The following is a 23980-nucleotide window of genomic DNA, read 5'->3' on the forward strand; positions in this document are numbered from 1 at the left end:
CGAGATTCTGCAATCCTCTGTGGTATATGCCTCCCTGTGCTTAACAAGCTAATGAACTATCAGCTATCTATCTTCATCCCACCCAGGGCCCACTTGTCCTTCCCTGCAGACAGAAGCTGCTTCTTGGCAGGTCTTGCTGAGGGGAATCCAAACCTCCTGGCTCTAAAGTGTTGTATTCTTCTGAAAGTCATTTTGAGGTGAAAAACAGAATTCAGTGATGCTATTTCTGTTGTCATAGACAGCACCATCAATATTTGTGAATATGAAACAACCCCAGTCCCAAGCTAGAGACCAGACAGCTGTAGCAGCTGTCAGCAAAACACTAAATGCTAGGTTTCAGTCACGAGTTCACACTTTTGTTGTGGAGTAAATGATTGCTTTAGATAATCTCACAAGTGGAAGTGTTTGAATTAACTTGAATCAGCAGCACAAACCTGTTACTTTTTATGTCCCAAATACAAGACCAACAGGATACACTGTTAATGATAAAACGTATGTAATGGATCTTTGCAAACTAATAATTACAATGTATGAAAGAAAACACATGCCGTGCTACTACATTAATTTGGAAGCCATCCATACTGTCTGCATACACAGGACAAAGGTGTGCAAGTTTGTATCTTATAGATGGGTTAAATGCCACGCGAACACCTTGTTTGATATAGACCCATTTCACATTTTCACATTCAAGTGGAGAAAATAGGTGGGCTCTGGGAATTAGGATTCACCCTCCTGGAACCATAAGATTAGATGAATGGATGAATAGCCAGCTTTCAAGGCCATTCAAGCCATAGTTGTCAAGCCATTTTACTCTGCAGTCTAATTAAGTGTTGAACAAACAGACTGAAGATCATCCTGAGCAACAGGCTGACACTGCCATCCTAAAGCTGAGGATGAATAGGTGGATTCAGCTAGTGGCAATTTAATGTGAACACAGCATTCATTAAATCATCTTGCAAAAAGAAGTCCTTCTGTACTTTTGTATCTTTTGGCTCTTTCTCACAGCAGACATATTCACTTATCAGTTACAGGTGTGATGGCTACATTCCACATGTTTTTCTTATAGCATAATAAGGCACAATAGGCCATTTTCACAGAGGACATTTTGATTGTCATAGTAGGAAAAGGATAGGCGTTACTAAAAACATTACCTTTGGCTTTGTTCTAAGTGTAAGTAAGCCATAATGCCTTAACAAAAAGTTGGCATGAACAAGACCTTGACACTGACACTGAAGCAGCTAAATGGAATTCAGCCATCATTTATTTTATTATTTATACCAGTGCTTTCCTAGTGACGTGTCAAAATGTCTCCCAAGTAGATTACAACGTTGTAAAATTGTGGATAACTTTCAGCATACCCGTTGCTAAGTAAAATCAGTCAATCAGCCAAAATAGTAAGAAAGACTTTATTGCAAGTAGAATTGAAACCAACATTCACCACAATTCTGCCTGTAGGAAGCAAAGAAAAAAAGACACACATACACTCACGCACACGCACGCACACACACACACACGCACACACACACACACACACACACACACACACACACACAACGGTTCAGAAATTCATGTTTCTCAAAGCACTAGACATCCACAATGATAAAGATGACATGTCATTATAACTGTGTACCCGGTTAAAAAAAAAAACAGATATCACCGGGGAAAGTGGAGGAAATATAGATTAAATTCAACATCTCCCTCCTCAGAATATGCCTGCTGGCAGCACTAAGATTACTGTACCACGGTGGACTCTCTTGTTGTAGGAAGAGTTTGTATGGATCATACCATGTTAAATCATGCACTCCTCAAAATCAAACATTTAAAATGAGCCTTTTTCTGAGTTCAAATGGAATTTTAGCTGGTATAATGTCAAAAATGACGACAACTCTAGTTTTTGTCACTTTTTATCAGGCACAAACACATTAGTTTGACTTTCTGGCCGTCCGTTTACCCGCACAGCTCCCCTCTCTGGCAGTGGTTTGCTCCCCGCTCCAGCTGATCGGCCCAGGATTCCCCGGCGGTGGTTCTATCCGTTGTTGGCTTTGACGGCTCGAGCTTTTCAACGTCGAGTTGAACTGTTTAAATTATATGGAGGCAGTGGCCGCTCGTGTCGGCAAATCGTTCCTTGTCTAGTGAAACTCACAACGATAACCTGGCCGGGGTGTTTAGTCTGTACTTGTCAAAGCCAGGGGATCTAAACGAGGCCCTCACTCCATCCCCGGATTCACCTGCTACGCGAAGAGCCTCACACGGAAGACCGACATGGGGGACACGGGGAGCGAGGGCAGCAAGCCTCCGAGTAACGTTAACGTTATACCCCCGCGCTGCCCTTGTGGTTTCTGGGGGTAAGGCGACATACCTCTCAAATGTCTTGTATGCAGATGCTTTCTTTCTCTGCCAACAGCTAGCACAGTCGGTAGCCACTAGCGTTAGCAGCTCAAACAGGGATGAGCTGCTTTTCTTGTTATTACCCCCCCTCCCCATTGTTTTGTAGCATTAGCTGCTAGCTAACGCCAGCTGGCCTCGGTAACCTTCTCCACTAGAGGTAGAAAGCAGGGTAGGAGCATGGGATTAGCCCTCCAGGTAATGTGACAGGTGTGACAGCGCTGATAAAATGGCTAGTATTCAGTTCGAGAATGAAGCCGTTGGTTAGAGATAGCCAGTAGACTAATTGTTAAACCTTAAACTGGACCTGGGTGGAAACTAGCACTGATGGCTTTATCTGTTCGAATCAGCCAAAACGGACCGTGTGTGCTAGTTCACTGATACATGTTTGCACAGACTGGCAACAAAATGGGCTAATATTGACACAGCATCTTGAAGTTTTCCCAAGCACATTAATCCTCATGAGTACATTTAATCGTGTCAAGTGTATTTGGATAGTTTTTGACAACAAAGTCACATGATCTCAGGCGAGGTTTATGACATTTATTTACATGGGCATGATTTTCCAAGTGTCAGGCTGATGTCTCTGTGACATATCAGTCTGCTGCATGTTTGCAGACTGAAATTAATATATATATATTCAGCCCACAGAGTGCATTTGCAGTGCTGATAAGTACAGTAAAATGCACTTAGTAGTAATATATAAGTATTAAAAATATACAAATAGTCTTTTGTAATGATGCTTTAAATTGAAGTTAACTTAAAGTTTGTTTACTATCAGCATTGGGTGGGCAAACTTAAGCTTATCATGGGTGAGGTTTGGTACAAAGGTCCCACTTCAGATAGAGACTTGCTGGACTATGTTTGTAAATAGTGGGGGAGTAATGTGGTTGACTTGTTGGACTTTGGTGACTTACATTTTTTGCAGTCTTCAGTTTAAATTCTGTAAAGGAGTGAAAGCTATGTGGCACCCAGCCAGGCTAGTGAAGGCTATAGATATATAAATATTTTTTAGACTACAAATACAGACGTTTGTTGTTTCCTGTTATTATTCATATAAGCTATGTGCGCAGCGTTAGCTCACCAAAGAACCTAATTCATTTTTTTAGGAGGTGATCTATTTTAAGGTGATAGCTCACCCACTGACTGGTTGGTTAAGCATGGAAATGATGCAAAACAAAAGCTATTGCAATGTCATTCGCCAGATCTCAATACCAAAAACAGTGTTTTCTTTGAACATAAGCAAATTTCCAAATGCTTTTCTCATGAGGAAGTGATGACCCAATTGATGAGATATCACCAAGGTTCCAGATATCTGGAGTCTGCACCAAAGTCATGGCATCTCTGAGTCCTGTTACAGTATCAAAACTAAGCACTAAAGGTTTCACATTTGCTCACATAAGTATCCCAGTTTCCTCATTAAATGTCCTTCACATTTACAGTCTAGCATAACACTGTGATGATCTGTCCCAATTTTGGAACTCTTTTGAGCAAGCCCATTTTAGACAGGAAGTCACAGCTGTGAAATGGACACTGATTATTTCATTTCCTCTCACGACTGTTTTCATTGTTGTATATGTGTATCCGTGCTCATGATATTTTTACTCAACATTGACCCAAAAGATTAGTTTTTATTAACACTCAATAGTTTTGAGTGTTGTTTTGATGAGTGAGTTGACGATGTGTGACTGACGTAGATGCTGAGCAAATTTTTATTTTTTTTTAAATATAATTGTTAAACCAAATTAATCACAACTACTGTCAGTTACTGTATTGCCTGAATATGAGTCAACCCTGATAATAAGATGCACCTTCCCCGCTGAAGATACGAAACAGGACTGCTGAAGTGTTTTTCCTGACTGTTGTTATCTCCTAACATTTTGACATTCAGTGACATCATACTTTTTAGCTGCTTCCCATATCACTGTCTGGTCCACGTCTGCAGTAATAGTCAATCAGAGGTGCTTTTCCAGTCATATATTTCCTCTATAGCAGCAACACACAAAACATGAGCCAGGGTATTACTACTTTAGGGTATTCTAGAGTTACTTGTCACTATAGGTATGGAAGAACTATAGCAGACACAGTAGCTGTGTGTCATGACAGCATGTGCATCCTCTGAAGGACCCATGTTCATAGGATGCAACCCTCAGAGTAGAGCAATTCATTGATTAGTTTGATCCTCAGAAAATTAATCTGCAACAATTTTTATATTGATTAGTTGTGCAGGTTTAAGAAAAAATGACAAAAGTTCTCTGATTCCACCTTCTCACATGTAAACATTTTCCGGTGTTATTAATTTCTGTGATAGATGATAAACTGAAACTGAATATCTTTTGGTTTTGGACTGTTGGTCAGACAAAATAAGAAGTATGGTTAACAGGCATTATTCTTAAATTTGCTCACATTTTATAGACCAGAAAATCAATAAATCAAGCAAATAATCAGTAGATTTAATAACAGAAATGAGTGTTAGTTGCTTCCCTTGAGAGGATGAAGGCCAAGCTGAACCTGCTCGTTCTGCCCAAATTTGATGGATCAAAACCAATGGTGCGGTCCAGCAGCTCCTGCCAACACGTTAAATCAGCTAGTTTAAAGTTTAGGATCAAATAGCTGGCATTGGAAACCTTGGGCAAGTTCAAAACACCAGAAGAGTGTTCAGTGCAAGTTGTTGTGTTTCACGTAACCACAAGATGGACAACTGCCAAGCAATGTAGCAGGTTAACATTTGATATATCCACATAACATCTGTTTATCTGTAATTCCCCACTGGCATGCCCATGCTCCTTACAAGGTGATAATTTCCTAGTAATTTATAAGCACCTGAACACATTCCTAATAAATATGATGTGTTATATAGATTTAGTAGTTGACAAGGGTTGCCAGGATGTGTCATACCACAATTGACCAGAAAACAATGCATTTTGGGATAATGAGGGTACACTGAGCAAAGAATACACTGATTGTGTCCTTCAAAATCAGGCAAAAGAAAGCTGAATATCTCAGCCTAATTATAATGGATTTGGTAAAGGAATCCAGCCCCTGAATTCAATTATCTTGCCTGTAGACTTTGTTGTGAAAGTTTGTGGGTCCTCGGCACACCCATAGGACCGGGGAACTGTGACATTAGGCCATTGGGTTTGGAATTGTAAAAATGGTATTCAGTAGGAATCCCTAGTTGTTTTGTATGCTGTAGACTTGTCAGCATGTTGTATGACAACATTTGAAAGATGAGTTCCCTCAGGTTGTTCCATAGCATTAGGGCACTCACTCGTCCTGTGTCTCTTTTATATGGTTTGACTGTCTCTCTCTGCCTTCAACGTGATTTTGAAGAGGCCCATTCATGTGTACTGTGGACTGTTGTGATTGGTGCTCCGTGGCTCATAAACCATAATTGCATCTGACATTTCAGCAAGAGTTCAACTCTTTTACTTCCTTTTGTTATGTCCTCCGGTGCAGAAGGCTTGATTGTCTCAAAGTGATCATTCTTTCCCCTTTGTTCACTTTTTCTCTCAAATGTGGTGTCAGAGAGGCACCTCTTAATGCTGATCTTGCTGCAGAGTTCTTTACTAAAATCAAAATTTGGATTTCAGCTAATTTGGCAGAGCTACATTCACTGTGGCTTTTTTTAAAGAATGAAACAAGCATATTGAATGCCTTTTTAAGCTGCCTGATTTGGTGGAGGAGAAGATGATTTTAATCACAGATAGGAACTACAGCTGGGTGTAGTAAACAGAAATGCGGTTTTTGTCTTTTTCATGACCAGAAACGATTCAGCCTATGTCTGTAACAGATGTAAGCCTGGTTATTTACAATCTGCTCGTCCAAGTTTGATGGTATCTGTTCTCTTTGAATGGTGTCAGTGTTGGCAGGTGCAGCTCGACCGGGACTTAAGTCACATAAGTGACACAAGCTGTGGTTAGCTGCTTGGTTTTGATATTCTAATTCCTTTAATGTTACATTTATTGTAAGGTTCAAACTTGACTTTGTCTTTATTTCAGGTTTAAGTCAGATGGGGAAGTACAATTTTCTGCTCCGGTACATGCAGTATATATTGTGAAATATCATTTTCAGGAAATCAGTTGAGAAAGAGATTAAATGTGAAATAACCAGATTGGAATTTTTTTTGGCTATTAGGAAACCTGAAATAAAGTTAATACAAATCTAATTTGCCTTAAAGCAGTCCAGAGATCAGGATAACATTGCTGGCAACAAAGTAATACATTTTAAGAAATAAAAGGATTGTTTCCTCATTAGGAAGGGTGTACCAAAATCCATACCAGGTGGCACATCACCTCATGATATGCAGCCATGTGAAAAAATTAAGACATCCTCTGAAAACATGTGTTTTTGACAAATTTAATCATATGGATATTTAATATCTTTTTTAACAATACTGCGAGATTCAAGTAATATAACCTCACAAGTAAAACTGAAGAAAATATTTTTAAAACCTTCTGTTAAATGTAATAAAATAAAAATGCTATTTCTGTTGAGGAATAAATTAGGACACCCCCACATTTTTCCCTCTTAAATTGGCTGAAATCACACACAGGTGTATACACAGGTGTGGTACAGCATTTTGAAGGAGACTTGCCCTGTTTAAACCTCAGTCATTCAGTTTGGTGTACTGACTGTTGACATGAGAGTAAACACCATGGTGAGATCAAAACACCTGTCTAAGGTCTCCAGAAAGAAGATTGTTGCAGCGTAAAGGTCCAGTAAGGGATTGGAAAAGATCTCAAAACATCATGAAATCAAATAGTGTACAAGTGGAGGACATTCAAAACAACTGCCAACATGTCCAGGTCTGGCCATCCAAGCAAGTTCACCCAGAGAGCAGACCACAAGATGCTTAAAGAAATCTCCAAAACCCCTAAAATCTCATCACAGGACCTACATCAGGCACTTGTGACTGTTGATGTGAAAGTGCATGCCTCTACAATCAGAAAGAGACTGCACAAGTTTAACTTTGATGGGAGATGTGCAAGGAGGAAGCCTTTGCTCTCTAAGAGACACATTAAGGCCAGACTGAAGTTTGCCAGAGAGAACATAGACAAAGAACAGGACTTCTGGAATAATGTTCTTTGGACAGATGAGTGTACAATCGAATTATTTGGACACCAGAACAGAGGACATGTTTGGCGCACACCAAATACTACATTCCAGGAAAAGAACCTCATACCAACTGTGAAGCATGGAGGTGGAAGTGTCATGGTTTGGGGATGCTTTGCTGCAACAGGACCTGGTCAGCTCACCATCATAGAATCTACAGTGTATCAGAGGGTGCTTGAAGAACATGTGAGAGCATCAGTAAGAAATGAAGCAGAACTGGACCTTTCAACATGACAATAACCCTAACATACCAGTAAATCCACCAAGGACTGGCTGAAAACTAAGAATTGGAGAGTCCTGGATTGGCCCAGTCAAAGCCCAGATCATAATCCCGTTGAGATGCTGTGGGGTGATCTAAAGGGCTGTGCATTCAAGAAACCCCTCAAACATCACACAGGTTAAGGCATTCTGCATTGAGGAGAACTTTCCTCAGACCAAAGTCTACCAGAGACTGGTAGAGGGCTACAAGAAGCCTCTCACTGAAGTTATTTAAGCCAAAGGGGGTAACACTAGGTGTTAGGGGGTAGGGTGTCCTAACGTTTTCCTCAGAGTTTGCATTTATGGTGATGTCTTTTGCTTAATGAGAAAAACAATGTTATTCTTTGTTGTTTACCTGTAATTAGATCACTTTCTTTTCAAGATTAATAAAAACAAGATTAGACATCAATATTTGAACATTTCTTAACGAAAAACTGAATATGTAATGGAGTGTCCTATTTTTTTTTCACATGACTATATTTTAGTTGTGTCACTTGTGTCACTTGTGCACACTCCATCATAATGAATAACAGTTTTCAAAGCCAAAGTATGCTTTACATCATGTGCCGTGTTTCCTCTTTTAAGTAAACTCAGTAGGATACATGAGAAAGAAATTGATGTCTCAGACAAATGTCTTAGATCAAAAATAGTACTAAATGCATGGCTGGCAGAAGTTGCTTTGCAAAAGTCAAATAATGAAGAAATAAAGGGGCAGTGCACATTTGTCTTAGAATTATTGCAATTCAAGCCCTTAGAGCAGGTGTGTGAAACAGTTCTCCTACCAAGGGCCATTTCAGTTTTCATAATCATGGGCCATATTAAATGATTGAACACATACATCACACAAACCTCTAATGTGATGGCTTGAACTGCTTTTCTTTGGTGAGGCGGCTGATGTCAGATTGTAGTGATGTTGATGCTGCTGGCATCTGGTTTTCCAGTTTTGAGTCAGTCAGCCTTGAGCAGAATAGAGTCTTTGCAAGAAGAAGGTTTGAAAAGGGCTGCTCACAGTCGTAGGTTGTCCCAAACAGAGATGCACTTCAGTGCACTTCTTCTCATAAAGGAAAAATCCTCAGGATGCACTTGCAGTTAACTCAAGCCGAGAGAGGTTATTGTACCAAGCTTTGAGCTTGTTGTTTCTTTGCAGCTCAATGATCTCATGTTGTAGGTTGTCAGGCACATCAGCTGGTTCAACATTAAACAGCAAATATGTTTAGTTCCTTTTGTTTACTTTTCATGTCCTGAGACCTCTCAACAAGTGCCTGAAGGAGTTTTCAGACTCAGCAGCATATTCAGATTTAATAGCAGGGGTTTGTTCTTGCAGAGCAGGAAAATGCAGTGTTACCTCTCAGTTGCACTTGCCACAGCTTCAGTTTTGCTTCAAATGATTTGTCATTTGAAAGCAGAGTTCTGAGAAGCTGCTGGACCTTGAGGTTCAGCTCTCAGCGGTACTTGGTAATGCTCACCCTGAAGCTCAAATCACACAGACACTCACTATCACTGAGTTTCTTTGTCAGGTTTTCCTTCATCTCTGTGAATTATTCCAGACAAACTGGCACTTTGGAGCAGTTTTCCTTCGTCTGGTGCTCGCAGCTACGCAGCAGCAACAAGGCTCTCCTTCACTAATTCTCCTCCTGAATGAGGTTTCAGCTTGTTAGCTATTAGCTCGCTCACCACAAAACCTACCGGCAGAACACTGAATCTGTCAGAATGTGGTCTTTTGAAAGCTGGTTGTTGGGCATCCAAACTCCACTGAAGAGTGTTAACTTCATCCAAGCACATTTATCCTTGCAGCTCATCCAGTTTAAAATGTTTAACGCTGTAATGATGCTTGAGATTGGCCCTTTTTATCACTTTGAGTGCATCCCCACAAACTAAGTTAGACACACTCCACATCTACTTTTGTTTTGTTAAAAGTCATCATGATGCATGTTGTCATTGATTTGACATTAACGTATCGGCTTCCCACTCTTGCTATTTTATGTTATTTTCTTTCATCACAGAAAAAAATATCTTTTTTTATATTTCTTAGTTGTTTTTTTTGTATTTATGAAGTGCCCTTTAGGCTGGATCAAGCGGTCTTGTGGGCTACATACAGCCTGGAGGGCCCACCCTTGCCTTAGAGAATACTGTAAGTGTAAACTTTCCATGCTGCTCTAGTTTGGCTTTTTACTCTGTAAAGGACACAACCCAGGCGTGATTGTCCGTTTCTGCAATATACTGGACTGTTATAAAAATACCACAGAGATATACCCAAGTTAGGTGACTGTTTAACTGATCTTGCTTTGTTTAAGAAGCACCTGCACAGCTGTATAAATTGTAAGATAAATGCAACATTACCTGCAAACTTAATAAAGTAGTTGCTACAGAACTATACAGATCAATGTTATTCACAGGCACTTTTCTTGAAGGTTGGAAAAAAATGGAAAAACCTGCACCAATTGCCACTTTGAATTCTTGGTGGAAGAGCTGAACAAGATCAGTTGAAGGGCCCATCAGCAAAGTCAAACCACTGTGCATGTTCCAGCTGCGAATGTAGAACTGAAGTATATAATCTCTCCTCCCCCGTGGCAAAAAACGGTGAGCCTTTGTCACTATTTTATTCCATAGTTAAACCTTTGTTTGATAACTAAATCAGCCACGTGCATGAATGCTCTCTATTAACAGAGTTAATTTTCCCATTCGTGTCACTCAAACTGCATCAAGAAGGCGACAGAGCCCATCATCCCGTTTCTTCCAATCAGATGTTCTCATTAGTAACAGCAGTGGGCCAACTATGAAACCGACTGATTGTGTGCACTCTCTTCACACTTCGCCCAGCTTAGGCAGCACGCAGCGGTTTCTTTCCTGCACATTACTCACCCTTTCTCACCTCTTTTAGTTCTCTAATTAATCTGTGATTTGATTACCTCTGATTCGTAAGGTTGACAACAGGATATGACTCGTTGTTTATCCAGTATCAGCTTCCCCCCTGTCTGTGTCCCATGATGAGGTTTATCCTCTCTCTTTACTTCTTTCTTCCTCCTCTCTCTTTTATACCCAAGACCACACACACCAGCAGACTGACAGACAGCCCTCAGGTTGACTGCAGCTGACCCTACATTTAGAAATGAGGACAAAGGTGTGCAACGAAGCACCCAAAATAAATAGAATGTGACTGATAGCAGCGACCGTCACGCTCAGTGCGCAGACAGTAAGGACGAGGGCTGGAGAGGAAATGAGAGGAGCCCTCTCAGAGGAAAGCCAGAGCCATCTGTTGTGAAAGACTTGTGCGGCTGAAGTCAGCAAGGTTTCAGTGATCGACCTCATAACAACAGCTATTTTGTATCTAAGATCTTTATCCATGATTAGGAAGGGCAAAGTCTGTTTCGGTAATAGTAAGAAATAAATGAATGATTCAACTAATAGGTGATTTTATAGCTGGTAAATGGGGCAAGTTAATGAGGTTAAATTACTCAATTTTTGCTTCTCAGACCAATCGAGTGTTTGTCATATCAGGAGCGTAAACTGCCGATACACAGGCTAGAGGCCTTTAAATGTCTGTGGAAAATCAACCGTTTACAAAATTGAGCCAGCTTGTTCCACCATACTGGCATTTTCTACTCCACTGCTACCACATTGCACAGAATCAGTGTTTGACCCACTTTACACCTCACATTAAATGTGTCTCTCCAGATTGTATCTGGATATGATGTTTACCGTGATTACATTTACACCCGTTGTTAATGTGTCTCTAGTGTACACAATGAGATCTGATTGAGATCCAATTGCTGCTTCCAGCTTGTTCTTCCTCTTCTTCTTCTTACGCGCTCCTTTCTTTTGCATGGTTCCAAAACCAAACAAACAAAAAAAGAGATGGCAGCCATCCGTGAAGCTGCTTGTGCGGACTTTTGATTGCTTTTTGAAGTGGGCGAAGAAGCCGTCTTCGGCATTCCGGCTGTTGAAAGCAGAGAGGGAGCACAGTCAAGGCTGGTGCGAGAGGATAGTGATGGGGATCTTACATGGATGAAGACTGGGTGTCACACCTACCTGTGCACCGTCAGAATTTTTATTTGTCAAAACTGCAACTGCCCACGTAGTTGTATATGGATTGAAAATGCAATTGCATTTACACTTGTGCTCCATGTGGTCACAGTTTGTCCTCACTGCTCCGGGTGCATTTACACCTGTACTTTCATGTGGTCCAGCACTGGTCTGATTGCAGTCTGATCACCCAAAATGTGAATACAAGGTGAAAAGGGGGTCTTTGTTAGAGGCAACTAACGAACATTGATCACTACCTGTAACTACTTAATCATGTGGTATATTTACTTGTACTACCGATAACTAACCTGACATGCCAGATGGTTTGTTCCAGAGAAAACTGTTTGTAAAAGAGCAGGCAATTCATCCTCACCTGCATCTTTCATAATATGCTGGTTGGTCTGAAACGACTGTGGCACAACGCGCCTGCCTGCCCACCTCGATGCCTGGCACAATTGATCGCGTGGTCTTGTGTAATCTTGCAAATCCATCTACCTCACAATGTAAAGTGATAGCTATACCATTGAGAAATTAAATTCCTCACAGATCTCTGTAGAAAGATTACAAGAAGAACAAACGGAAATCTAACTTGAAATCAGCAGAATTGTTAGAATCATATAACTAACAGATAGGCAACAGCAGATAATGCTCTCTTCTCTTCAGCTCCTTTTAAAGCTACATTCAGTGGTTTTTGACCACAGGTGGGCAGAAGGAGTCCAAAATCTAGTCTCCAAAGTTCAAACATGCAGAAACACAGCTCTGACAGAACATTGTTTGTCAGTTTCATCATGGTTAACAACAAATATAGCTCACTTACCGTCCGGCAGACACACCACATGGACATTCACAAGGAGGTGTGTGTGTTTCCTGGTGAATATAAGCACAGGGTTTACTTGCTTTTAGTTGTAGTTTGATTAACTAAGTCCTGAGATCATTATCTGGGTCTTTCTAAGAGATGATGGACTGTATTACCACTTCTGTCGCTTTACAGTTACAGTCAGTGTTTGTGATCCTGCCTGCTGGAACAGTGAGACTCATTTGATCGAGTGTTGATATTGAAAAGAAGGCATTGTGGTTGCATTATAATTGCATTAAAAGTGGTTGCTGTCCCCAGCTCAGGCACCTGATATTCATAGAATAAGTGCGCAATTTTGAATTCCTGCTTGGAAGTTTAGCATTTAATATTCCTGCATAGGCTGCAGCATGTACAGAAAAGGTCCCACCTCAGCTGATGTAGCCTCCTCGCTAGTCTGCTACTTAGACCTTCACAGCCTCATAGCATGGCAGCTTTGGATTCAGTGAATAATTTAATACCACAGCCTGGATCACACTCTTCATCTTTTCCCTACCAACATCCCAGATATAAATAAATAAAGTCTCCGCCTGGGACTTGGGGTCATGAAAACATGTTGTTTCTCTTGCTGTGTGAATAGCCACCAGCAAAAGGCGAATGCAATTTTTTGGATCTCTTATACAAGCTATTTGATTAACACATTTGCTTTCCTTCTCTGCTCCTTTCCTCAGGTCGAGCAAAACTATGAATCTCTGCTCGAAATGTTTTGCAGGTAAGCTCCTCTGTGTTCTTGTTTGGTCAGCTGATCGTGTGTCTGTCGTAGACTTGTGTACAGTGAACTGGGAGGGGGTCAGAGACCGTCTCCACTGTTGGTGTTCTGGAAAATCCTTGAAGTGATGAAAAGCGGAGAAACAAGTCTGAGAGAGAAACTCAGGGGTAAAGTGGAGTGTTATACTCACTCCCTTACTCTGTTTACTGTACAGATTGTTATGAAATAGTTTTAAGGAAAGGACATTTGATACTGCATTTTACCATTTTCTCAGCAATAACTTGTATACCTTGCCTGTATTCAGTTGGAATTTTACATTTTTGTTGGCATTTGCTTGACAACCATGAAGAAGTAACTGTTTTTGCTAAGGTGAGAGATTTGTCCTTCCCTAGTAAATACTCTTTAGAAACCTTAAAGCAGGCTACTTTTGCTCAAGTCTCATCAGGATATTTAGTCCCTTTTCACTCAGCCTATAGTTTATCCTCTGGCATGACTGTGCCGCAGATATGAGTAGAAAACTATGTCCAATAATGGAAGTTTTGATTGAGCATGATCCAAAGATGCACCTGAGTTCCCCCTATGCCTACTTCCAAAGTTAACTACCGCTTTATACTCCAAAGCTGATACTTCTAACCATTTGACCTTTTCCTCACAGACATTCAGAAGAAACAGCCAGATGATGATTGTGCCCCAAAGGCCTCCTCAAGCTCCAGCAGCAGCCAAGCAGACATCTTCTGCAATGAAACAAACAGCAGCATTAGTCAATCACTGATGTCGATGCCTAACACATCAGAAGACCCTTTGCCAGGAGAGACCGGAGCATCATCTCCAGCTGCTCAGGACGGTGAGACATCAGTTAAACATTCAGAAGTGAATGTTATCAGTTTTCCCTCAGCTCAGATGGTGTGATTTCCTTGTTATTTGAGAGTGGCTTGTCTCGAGCCATAGTTCATTAACAGACACATTTTTACTCCATTTTGCTTTGAACCCATGACGAGTGCAGCACTCCTGCGCTGTAGTTCAGAACTTAAAGGCTATGCAGTTTGTGCGCTGTGTGTTTTAATGCACAAGCTCTAATATTAGTGGTCAGAACCACTACACCACACATTGTGATGGTAGCTTTTAGTCCCAGGCATTTTTCTGTAGAAGACTGCTACTAGTTTCTGCTAACTAAAGCAGCAGCAGCTGCAGTGCCCCTGCCCTGGCTATATTTGTCCTCATGGCACAGATAGAATGATAGGAAAGGGTATCCATTCAGAAGTGAAGGTTTTAAGAGGACACCTACAATTGCCAGAGCATCGGTCATCGCTGTACAGTGACAAGGTTATTTGTGGAGGCCGATCCAGGACAGGACAATAAAGTGGCTACCAAATGGAACTCTGGTACAGCAGGAGCTTTTAAGTAATAACACAAGTACCTGATTATTGCAGATTTTTAGGAAATAGACACCCCTCATGGAACTGGCTTGTAATTCACCCACAAACTGACAAACTCATTTGTTAATGTTCTCTCGTTTATCCAGTTAAAACTCCCACTTGTCTAATTTATTTAAGCTCAGTAAGGAACCCTATAAAATGAGTGACTGAATACCCATCAGCTTCATTTGATGTGAGACTGATGCTAAAATAGTATATCTAGAGCTGAAACAAGCCTGAGTATAGAACTCCAAGCTAGAACTTCAGTCTATTAATATTCATACATTAAAATTACATTAAGATTGAGGAAGCAATTTTTTTTAACCTAAGAAAATGTTAAATATAACCATTATATGTATGTATGTATGTATGTGTGTGTGTGTGTGTGTGTGTGTGTGTGTGTGTGTGTTGTATATATATGTATATATATAGTATAGTAGTATAGTATATATATATATATATATATATATATATATGCAAACATGCAGAAACACAGCTCTGACAGAACACACACACACACACACATATATATATGTATGTATATATATATATATATGTATATACACACACACACACATACATATATATCAGACTCAAGATTATAAATTTAGGGCAACCACGTGACCTAATCTGGCAATCAATTGCAGTTTACCAATTTTTACACAGAAGTGGGTGCATATGTGCATGTGTTGAATTTAAAGATTATTAATTGTTAATTATATTTTCATTTTTGCCGTGATTTATTGTTTAATTAATTAATTTTCCAAAATCAATACTTCCAGGAGACATTTAATTGTTTTAAACAATTACAATAAATAACAAAAAGAAACTAATGTCCCTATGTCCTCTCTTTTCTTGCATATTCCTTTCCCATCTTCTCTCTGTCTTCCATTTTCTGGCTGTATCTCTCTTGTCAGAAGCATCCAGCACAGACGCAGTCTTCACTTCACTCTCCACTCCCACAAAACGCTCCTTTGAGTCAGGTATGCCTCAGCTCTACCATTACAATGTCCATTATTGTGTTTCGCACTGTGTGCCTGTCATGTCCACTTAAGGCAGCAGAGTGGAGCACCCATTAGCATCAGCGGCATTGGATTGATTCCAAAACGGTCGGGTTAATTGTTCCTCCAGTGGAAACAGCAGAGGGAAGGATATTGGGAACGCAATAGAGTGTATCTGCCAGAGTGTGCAAATATAAAGCCAATCAAGTACTAGAGTGACTACTGGCTACAAATATATATACATATGCATTAGGTACACAGAATGAGGACTTTCTCTCTCACTGCAGACTTTCTCCTAGTGCAGATTTTCCCTTTACTCACCCTAAGGTGACACAACCTGCTGCACTCACACACGTGAGCACTGGCACATGACTTAAGACAACTGCAGAGTAGGCTGGGCTCGGTGATGGTGTGTGAGCATGCTGAGCCCTTGTCTAATGCAGTGGGATCATGTGAGTGCACACATGTGCACACAGCATCATTTAAACCTTGTGCTGTGGCTGAGTTGACGTTTCACTTTTTGCACTCTCTCTAAATGGGGCCCTCTGTGCTATAAGCCTGGACGCACTTTGGCTTTGGTTTGTGCAACCTGTTACACTCTTAAACCTGTGTTGCCTTCAAAAGTCTTTTACTTTGTTGTCGGCTCATTTGAATTTAACGTGTCAGCCAGTGTAAATCGACCACAGAGATTTACCAGGAGGATGCAAGGAGGAAACTTTTTTTTTCCACAACATGCACTCTCACATGTACAGCCTCACAAACTCTCACACATATAGGGATTGATGGGGCAGGCTATGGGGATCTGGCTGCTCAGCGTGGCCTAGTTCTCAGAGATTTATTGAACGCTGATCAGCATTCGGCTGGGCCAGGGAAAAAGTCTGCAGGATTGATGAGAAAAGCTGAGTTGAGATTCCAGCCGACCAGTGGAAGTCGCTACATGCTCCTCCTGTCTCAGGTGCTGGGTTGACTGTAATCTAATGCAGGAGAACCACTAATCTCCAAAGCGCCTATTTTATTTAAGAGGCATTTTTGTACCAGTGTGCCATCATCCGTTCTCTCCCGGTTGCAGGCCACATTAAATCAGAGATGATGTCTTAATGTATTAAATGAAAGTTGTTCTGGAGCCTGTTGTCCTGAGTTTTCTCTTGAAATTCTAGACGAAGCTGCTGTCCTGGACACGCAGCAGATGAATGCCTTTTGGGAGTGCTAAAAAGTAGGGAAGGCTTGGCCGCACATGTGTTCGTAGATTAATTATTTTGCAAGTTTACTATTCCTGTTGCATTCAGCTCCAGAGTTTCAGTTGCTCACAGCATCAGCAGTACAAGCAGGAAATCATTCGGATGCGAAAAAATACGAAAACATTAAATATAGAGAAGAATTGACGGACCTGCCGTTATGAACAAATTGCGACTTATAGCCTTTTTTCTCCTTATTTGTGCTTATTTGTACGTCCAGCCTCGGAGTCAGAAAGCGACGTTTCCCCAGAGAAGCGAGCAAGAGTGGGTGAGGTGCCAGAGGGTGAGAAGTCTTCGTCATCATCGTCATCTTTGTCGGCATCATCATCATCATCATCTCGCAGCAGCTCTAAACAGCGGAGCCGCAAACGTTGCCATCGCTGCCAAACCAAACTGGAGCTGGTGCAGCAAGAGCTGGGTTCCTGTCGCTGTGGTACGGTGATACATGTGTACACACACTCATCAGAACAGTGGTAGTGGTAGCTGTTATTAAAGCCATGCGTCGCTGTCATGTGAAGCTGATAAATGACTTTTTCAGTGGATTGATATTGGCCTCATAAATAAATGTTGGTTAATTTGGTGACAGTTTAGTAAATTTTACATCCAGTGCAGTGAAATGCATCTACTACCTTTGCGTGTGTTTGTGTGTTGGCGGAAATGTCGATGTGCAGAGTGCTTTTGCTAGCCTTGGGGGACCATTATAGAAAGCCTGAATGTTTCACATTGCACATAAAACATAAGCCAATTACCACGAACACTAATGCAGTTTAAACCAATACTTGGCTTGCTAATCAACTTGTTTGCATACAAATTAAAGTACTTAAAAAGTCACAGCTCTTCACTGCTTAAAGACCATCTGCTTAAACCCACGCAATAATTTCTAAATTGGAAATTGACTTGCCTTTTTCCACCAGGCGCTGCTTAATGCCTGGGCCATCCATCCTTAATAGTCCAATGCTTACTATGAAAACATGCTTTTTACAGACTGAAGGGGAAATGGTGGCAATTATAGTGATTTCTGACTATTGCAGTAATTGCAGATCACTTTGCTAATGGTTCTGCAGAATGTCTCACGGTGTAAGCCAAGAAGGTCTGATAATGAGTTGAAAGCATGAAGGCTTTTCAGATTGTAAATTGGTAGAAAAAGATAGCTCCAGTGGAGTTTCTGATCCAATGTAGACCTCTGCAGTTACATGCTAACTGTAACATTCATCGGACGAGTTAGCAGTGTGACACAGAGCAAAGGCACTGGAACTTTAAAAAGCTAATTAAAACATACAGGTTTTCCTGTGATGTGGCGATCCAGCAGAAGCAGGACCCTTATTCCTGCCCGGCTTATCGCCTTGTCTTTCATTTTGCAAGCTGATTCATTGTTTAATAAATGAACCTGTGTGGCCAAGATATCGGTTCGTTCCAAATCAGAAATATTAACCAGTGGGCGTGACAAGGCTTGAGCTATGAGACCAAAATGAATATTACACAAATTAAATCAGCCTTATCTCAATATTGATGTGTTGCAATGTTTACTTTCTCTACTGAATACTAAGATACTGTTGAAATTAACATATTTTGACATTAGAAGCGCAACAGCAATAGCGGAAAAGTTTATAATCGAGAGTTGGTAAGTTAAATTGATAATGTTGAGACTTTGATGTGGCTGCAGTCCATTTGGTCTTGCCTGCGCATGCTGCATGTTGTGCAGCAGGGAGGGCGAAAACCACTTAAATAATAACCCTATTAATGAATACAATAACTGGTTATGTTTAAAGGGTTTCTATACAGTATTTGTGTGTGTGCATTTTTCAGCTTCCTCTCTTATGAAATGGCTTTTTTTTCCCTTTTTTTCACCTTTTTGGGTACAATAAATATTGAAGACAGCTTAGATTTTATGCATTAAAAAGTCTGAAAACTTGAAACTTACTGTACACACACAAGCTTCATCATATTACCCAAAAGCATTCTCAAATCACTAAATGTCCTTCTTGCTCATTTGTTTTAAAACTCCTTTTCGCAGTTAGGTTACAAAACATCAGCGCTGAGCTTAGTGGAAAATGTTTGATTTGGGGTTTCTACAGGGTAATCAACAAAAACACAATTTGTTATTCCTAACGTTTGAAAATAGTGTAGTTCTCAATATCTTAGCAGTGGGTGCAGTTAAGTTAAGACAAATGGTGGAGTGGAAACCTGTCGTAACCCACCCAGAATATTTTCAGGCAGCTAAACTCTGAATGTCTTTAGGGAATCATCATTTGTGTTTGTGTTTGTTTTGCCTTCAAAATAGGTTGATATGTATATGCTATTAGCCTTATACACCAGCAGGCAAACACACATCAAGACAGTTTGTCTGTACATTTAGACTTTTATTGCAGCAACTGGAAGTAGTTGCCTCCCGGCCCCCCCCACCCTCTTATGGGCAGCGACTAGCATCAACCTCTCTTAAGAGACTCAAATGTTACACAACTTTCTCCCTTCCACTCTCTTCGTGTGCGCTGTAATCACATAGGTTTTAATTGCATAGCAACCAGCTGTCAAACTGGGCTTTTAATCACCGCTCATTGAATGCCAGCAGTGTTATTATGTGTATTAATGCATGAATTGAAGACGATGAGAGCTAACGAGCTTCTCTGAGCTTATCGAGCCTCCTACAGTGGCAGGGCCTTTTGTTGAGAGCGCTACAGTAGAGACAGAAAGTCAATGGGAGCGATGAGGGTTGTCTGCCGTTGTTGAATGGAGTCAGAAGAGGAAGCTATCAAACAGAATGTCTTCTCTGCTAACAAGACCTTTTACAAAGGCTGCAAAGCAGTAAATATTATCTGCCCTTGCCCATTTAAAAAGAATACTTGTATATTTAGGGGATGCATTAATGCAGTAATTTTAGCTTTTTTATCAAGTTTGTATTTATGTAAAATTTCATTAACTTACTGTTAATATATCTTAACATATTTTTTTGCATTGTGCGTCACTGTGCACATTTACATAACCACTCTCCCTCTCTCGCACCCACCCTCCAGGTTACGTCTTCTGTATGCTCCACCGGCTCCCAGAGCAGCACGAGTGTCTGTTTGACCACCTGGGCCGTGGCCGCCAGGAGGCCGTCCTAAAGATGGTCAAGCTCGACCGCAAGGTGGGCCGCTCATGCCAGCGCATCGGAGAAGAGTGCTCCTGAGCGGCTTCCCCTCTGATGAATCTCCACGTTCAAACGGTGTCTTAGCACTAACAGGGATTATATTCTTTTTTTTCTCTTCTCATTTTGTTTTTCACGATTTTTGCAGTTTTTTTTTTTTAATACAAACCTCCGCCATTTTCTTTTAAATTATGCTCGCTCTTTTTGAAATCCCACTGTTACCCGTGTCCTGGTTGTTTTCTTCCTCTATTAGCTTGATCGTATCCCTGCTGCTGAGATGCCTTTTGGACAAATCCAAACCCAGGAAGGACAGAACAATAAAGAGCAACGGAAATATACAATTTTTGCAAGTGTGAGCAGCGTAAGAACAAATGAAAGGATGAAGAGAAGAAATACAACGCTTTATACAAATGTTTGTCCCAGAAGCCAGTTCAAGACTATGTTCTATACCTCAAAAAAGAAAAAAAAAACAAAAACAAAGAATGACGAGGAGGAAGGGATGGCTACCCTTTGTGTACACTTGTGCTTTGGCGCTGTTAATTATAGACTGTGCTCTTTACCTCAAAATCAGACAGAGCTGCTTTGTACTCTGCGCCGAGCGTGGACTTGGTGAAGCAAACCGAGCTAGCCAGCCTCAGATTTAAGTCAGTGTCTTACCCCCTCTGGCCGTCCACTAATCCTAAACTTTTAGAAACACCGACACCTGTTAATCACACACCTCAGGTTATCAGGATACCCAAGCCCCAGTCTTCACCCCTCCTCCCACCAACTTGCATCCTTCTCTTTTCCTCTGCGGGACGCCTTTTACACCTTTATCTGTTTGTTTTAAGATTGTCCCGAGGGTGTTTCTGCTCTGTTGAGGAGGCGATTGTGGACGATGAAACTGGGGTGATACTATAAGTCCGCCTTTACGCTGGTGGGAGTGAGCTGGTTGTCCCTGGATTGCGCACAGATCTGTCTTCAACGTCGGGATTTGATTGATCAAGACTTAATACGTTTGCAGATTTTCTCTGTCTTCCTCTTCTCCTCTTTGTCTTTATCTGCTTGTTCTCCACAGCCCTCGCACATGAAGACGTCATCTCCACGCCCATGATTCTCTTTTCCGCAACGTGTGGATCATATGTGCCGGATATGTGCAAGCGTCAGGAAGACAAGACATTAAAGTATGCGTGAGATTTATGACCTATGGACCTGAAACGTCTGCATTCTACATGTCTGCACATCACTATGCTTTTACAAACACACACCTTTATGTCGTTTTACGCGCTCAGCTGTTGTCCACATTGAGCACGAACACAAACCTTGCTGTACAAGTTGACTTTGGACTGAAGCTGAAATGGCAGCGCATCACTCAGTTCATGTGTAGGATGGGTGATGGTTGATATAGTTCAGGTTTCTCATAATGTCTTGGGCCTTTATTTCAATAATCCACATTTTTAAGGTAATGTTTGGCGCCAGCTTTGATACGAGACTTCATATTATCCAGTACTTTAATATCCCTCCTTCCTTTAAAGCCCCTCGTTTTCATTTCCAGCTACCATGATGAGCTCACATGCATTCTCCTCCTCCTGGCATTCACTTTCCTTTTCTCATCTGTCCCCTTATTGATTGCTCTATTTTTCCTTATTTCACCCTCTCTGCCCCCTCCCCTCTGTCTCGCTGTAGATGAGGGAGGTGGCGGCTGGGGTGAGCAGAGTGCTGAAAGTTAAAATCAGCAAATAATTACTTTCCAAATGTTTTCCTGGTGGTCTGTGGAAGGAGTGAACAGAAAATGCATAATGAATGAATATTCTGTATCTTAAAGAAAACCTTATTTAACCCCTTTTTGCGTTTCACTTACACTTTAGTGTAGAGCTGCTTTTTTTTGGTTGTAATGTGGTTATAAAATGGGAAGATGAACTTGGAAGATACAATATTTTTGTTTCCATTGCTTTACTTCTTGCTTCCCCTTTCCAACATTTTCTTTTACTGAGAAAGAATAAACTGGATTAGACAAAGTGTCAACATCTCTAGTGTACTTATTGACATGATGGATGGAGCAATGTTGGGAATTTAGCAGTTGTATCTTTTTTTTTTACAGTCTGGTTTGAGTTTGAGCACTCTTTAAGAGGAAGCTTGGGAGTGGGATGAACATGCATATTTTGCATGTTTTGTATTTTTAATGAAAGCATGTCTGAGGTGAGGTTGGTTAAGAATCAAAGCCTTCTTGCAACATGTTGCTGGCTCTCTGCCATGTCCTAACATCCTGCCAATTCTTTATAGTGATATAAACGTGTGTTTACAGCTCACAGAGGGCCGCTATAAAGCTACTCTCATTTACTTAAGTCTGTGTGTGTGTGTGTGTGTGTGTGTGTGTGTGTGTGTGTGTGTGTGTGTGTGTGTGTGTGTGTGTGTGTGTGTGTGTGTGCGTGCGTGCGTGCGCGCTTCTGTGTGAACATGTTCGCTTGCTAATGGAGATTTTTAACTAAAGAGGCTTCTGATAGAGCGATGAGTCTTGTGGGCTGGCTGCACTAATTAATGTTGTGAAAAAAGAAAACATGCAGCCATGATCAAAAGGCATCTTCAAACGTTGAAGATGGCCGGCTGCCAGCCTGAGCATAATCTCTCACACTCCTCCTTGCCCAAACTGAGCAAAAACTGTGGAAGTTGGCCCCTGAATGTGAAGTTCTGTCTCAAGTTCTTGTCAAGGTGGTTGGACCTTTAAAAAAAACGTGCAGGGTTACTGATAGAGCTCTTAAAACTTGCCCTGTGTGTCCTTGTGCAGGTCTCACTTTACGTCCTGTTTTGATTTTTCTGTCAGTTTCTCCGCTTTGGTGTCAGACCCCACGTCGGGTCATCTGAAATGCAGACTGTATCGCATGAGATCTTCAAGACTGATAAATTGATATCTGATTAGAGAATAGGCTAGAAATATATAAATTCTATACAATCCATTTGGGGCTCCCTTTATGCTCTAAAAAAAGCAGGCCACTATGTGATATGTTTTTTTGTTTGTTTTTATCTTTTAAGCCCCCTCAGCCCTTTAAAGCCCTCCCTTTCTTTTCTTTGTCAGTGTCTGCACTCGACCGTGCTTTATGTTGTCTTGATTATACCCTGACACCCAGGATGAAAGGCAGTGCCAGGACTGGGTGGCAACAAGGAGCATGAGATCTGTATTTGCAGGAGGCTGCCTAGTGTTAGGGAGGGATTTGGGGGATAAGATGTTGTGGCCGGTGTAAAGTAATCTCCTTACAGCTCAACAAACAAGGAGGCCTGCCATTCTCACTGCCTTGATTGGCTAACATCAGTCACATACAACATCCTTGTATTGGATTTTGCTTTGTTAAGTACTCTGTCTCTCTTGCTGCTCTGTGCCTTCATGTCTCGACTGTTTCTCTCTCCTCAGACAAGCTCTTGAAACCGTCAGTTTGTAGTGTGCAAGTGCGAGTGAGCACAAGTGAGGAACTTCAAAGAGGCATCAGACAAAGAGTGATCTCAGATAGCTACACAGTAAATGCAGCGGAAGGTGACAAAGGGATTACAGGATCAGTTTCACTGACTCGTGTCTGCTTTCCAGGCAGCGCTGGTGTTACCCAGTGTTACCGTAAAGTCACTTAGAAATCTTATTGAATTTGATGAGCACTTGTCTGTAGAAAGCGTATCTGGAATAACATCAGATGCATTACATTCACTTAAGCACAGTGGTGCCCCTCTCTCATTTATTACGCAAATAACTGACAGACATGCGCAACGGATGTCAGATCTTCATAAAACAATGCATAGCTGATTTTTAATGAGTACTGTGATGCAAGCGCGTCATATGAATTTAGTCATGATTATAGTGTACAGGTAAATGGTTGTGTCACTTCTAATTTCATGCAAT

The 23980-nt window shown here is 41.1% G+C and overlaps 1 protein-coding gene across 2 annotated transcripts; it reads left to right on the forward strand.

The window, feature by feature from the left end:
- Positions 1–2010: 2010 nt before the first annotated feature.
- On the forward strand, positions 2011–22110 carry LOC121606538 (AN1-type zinc finger protein 3-like). 2 transcript variants are annotated; one of them, XM_041936913.1, is made up of 6 exons: positions 2011–2345; positions 13306–13346; positions 13999–14187; positions 15676–15741; positions 17215–17427; positions 20006–22110. In XM_041936913.1, exons 1-6 carry the CDS (start codon positions 2263–2265, stop codon positions 20158–20160), a joined length of 747 nt encoding a protein of 248 aa, XP_041792847.1. In that variant the 5' UTR covers positions 2011–2262; the 3' UTR covers positions 20161–22110. The 2 variants fall into 2 exon arrangements, with proteins under 2 accessions (XP_041792847.1, XP_041792856.1); XM_041936922.1 differs by having other exon boundaries at positions 15679–15741.
- The last annotated feature ends 1870 nt before the right edge of the window (positions 22111–23980 follow it).

The sequence above is a fragment of the Chelmon rostratus genome, chromosome 1 (assembly GCF_017976325.1).
Source record: "Chelmon rostratus isolate fCheRos1 chromosome 1, fCheRos1.pri, whole genome shotgun sequence".
Classification (NCBI taxonomy): Eukaryota; Metazoa; Chordata; class Actinopteri; order Chaetodontiformes; family Chaetodontidae; genus Chelmon; species Chelmon rostratus.

What these genes read in the sequence shown, in the direction of transcription:
- LOC121606538 (XM_041936913.1), top strand. Translation starts at nt 2,263, where the DNA reads ATGGGGGACACGGGGAGCGAGGGCAGCAAGCCTCCGAGTAACGTTAAC. An exon ending in CTGCTCGAAATGTTTTGCAG is followed by an intron (nt 13,347 to 13,998) that starts GTAAGCTCCTCT and finishes TTTTCCTCACAG; the next exon opens with ACATTCAGAAGAAACAGCCA. An exon ending in GCTGGGTTCCTGTCGCTGTG is followed by an intron (nt 17,428 to 20,005) that starts GTACGGTGATAC and finishes CCCACCCTCCAG; the next exon opens with GTTACGTCTTCTGTATGCTC.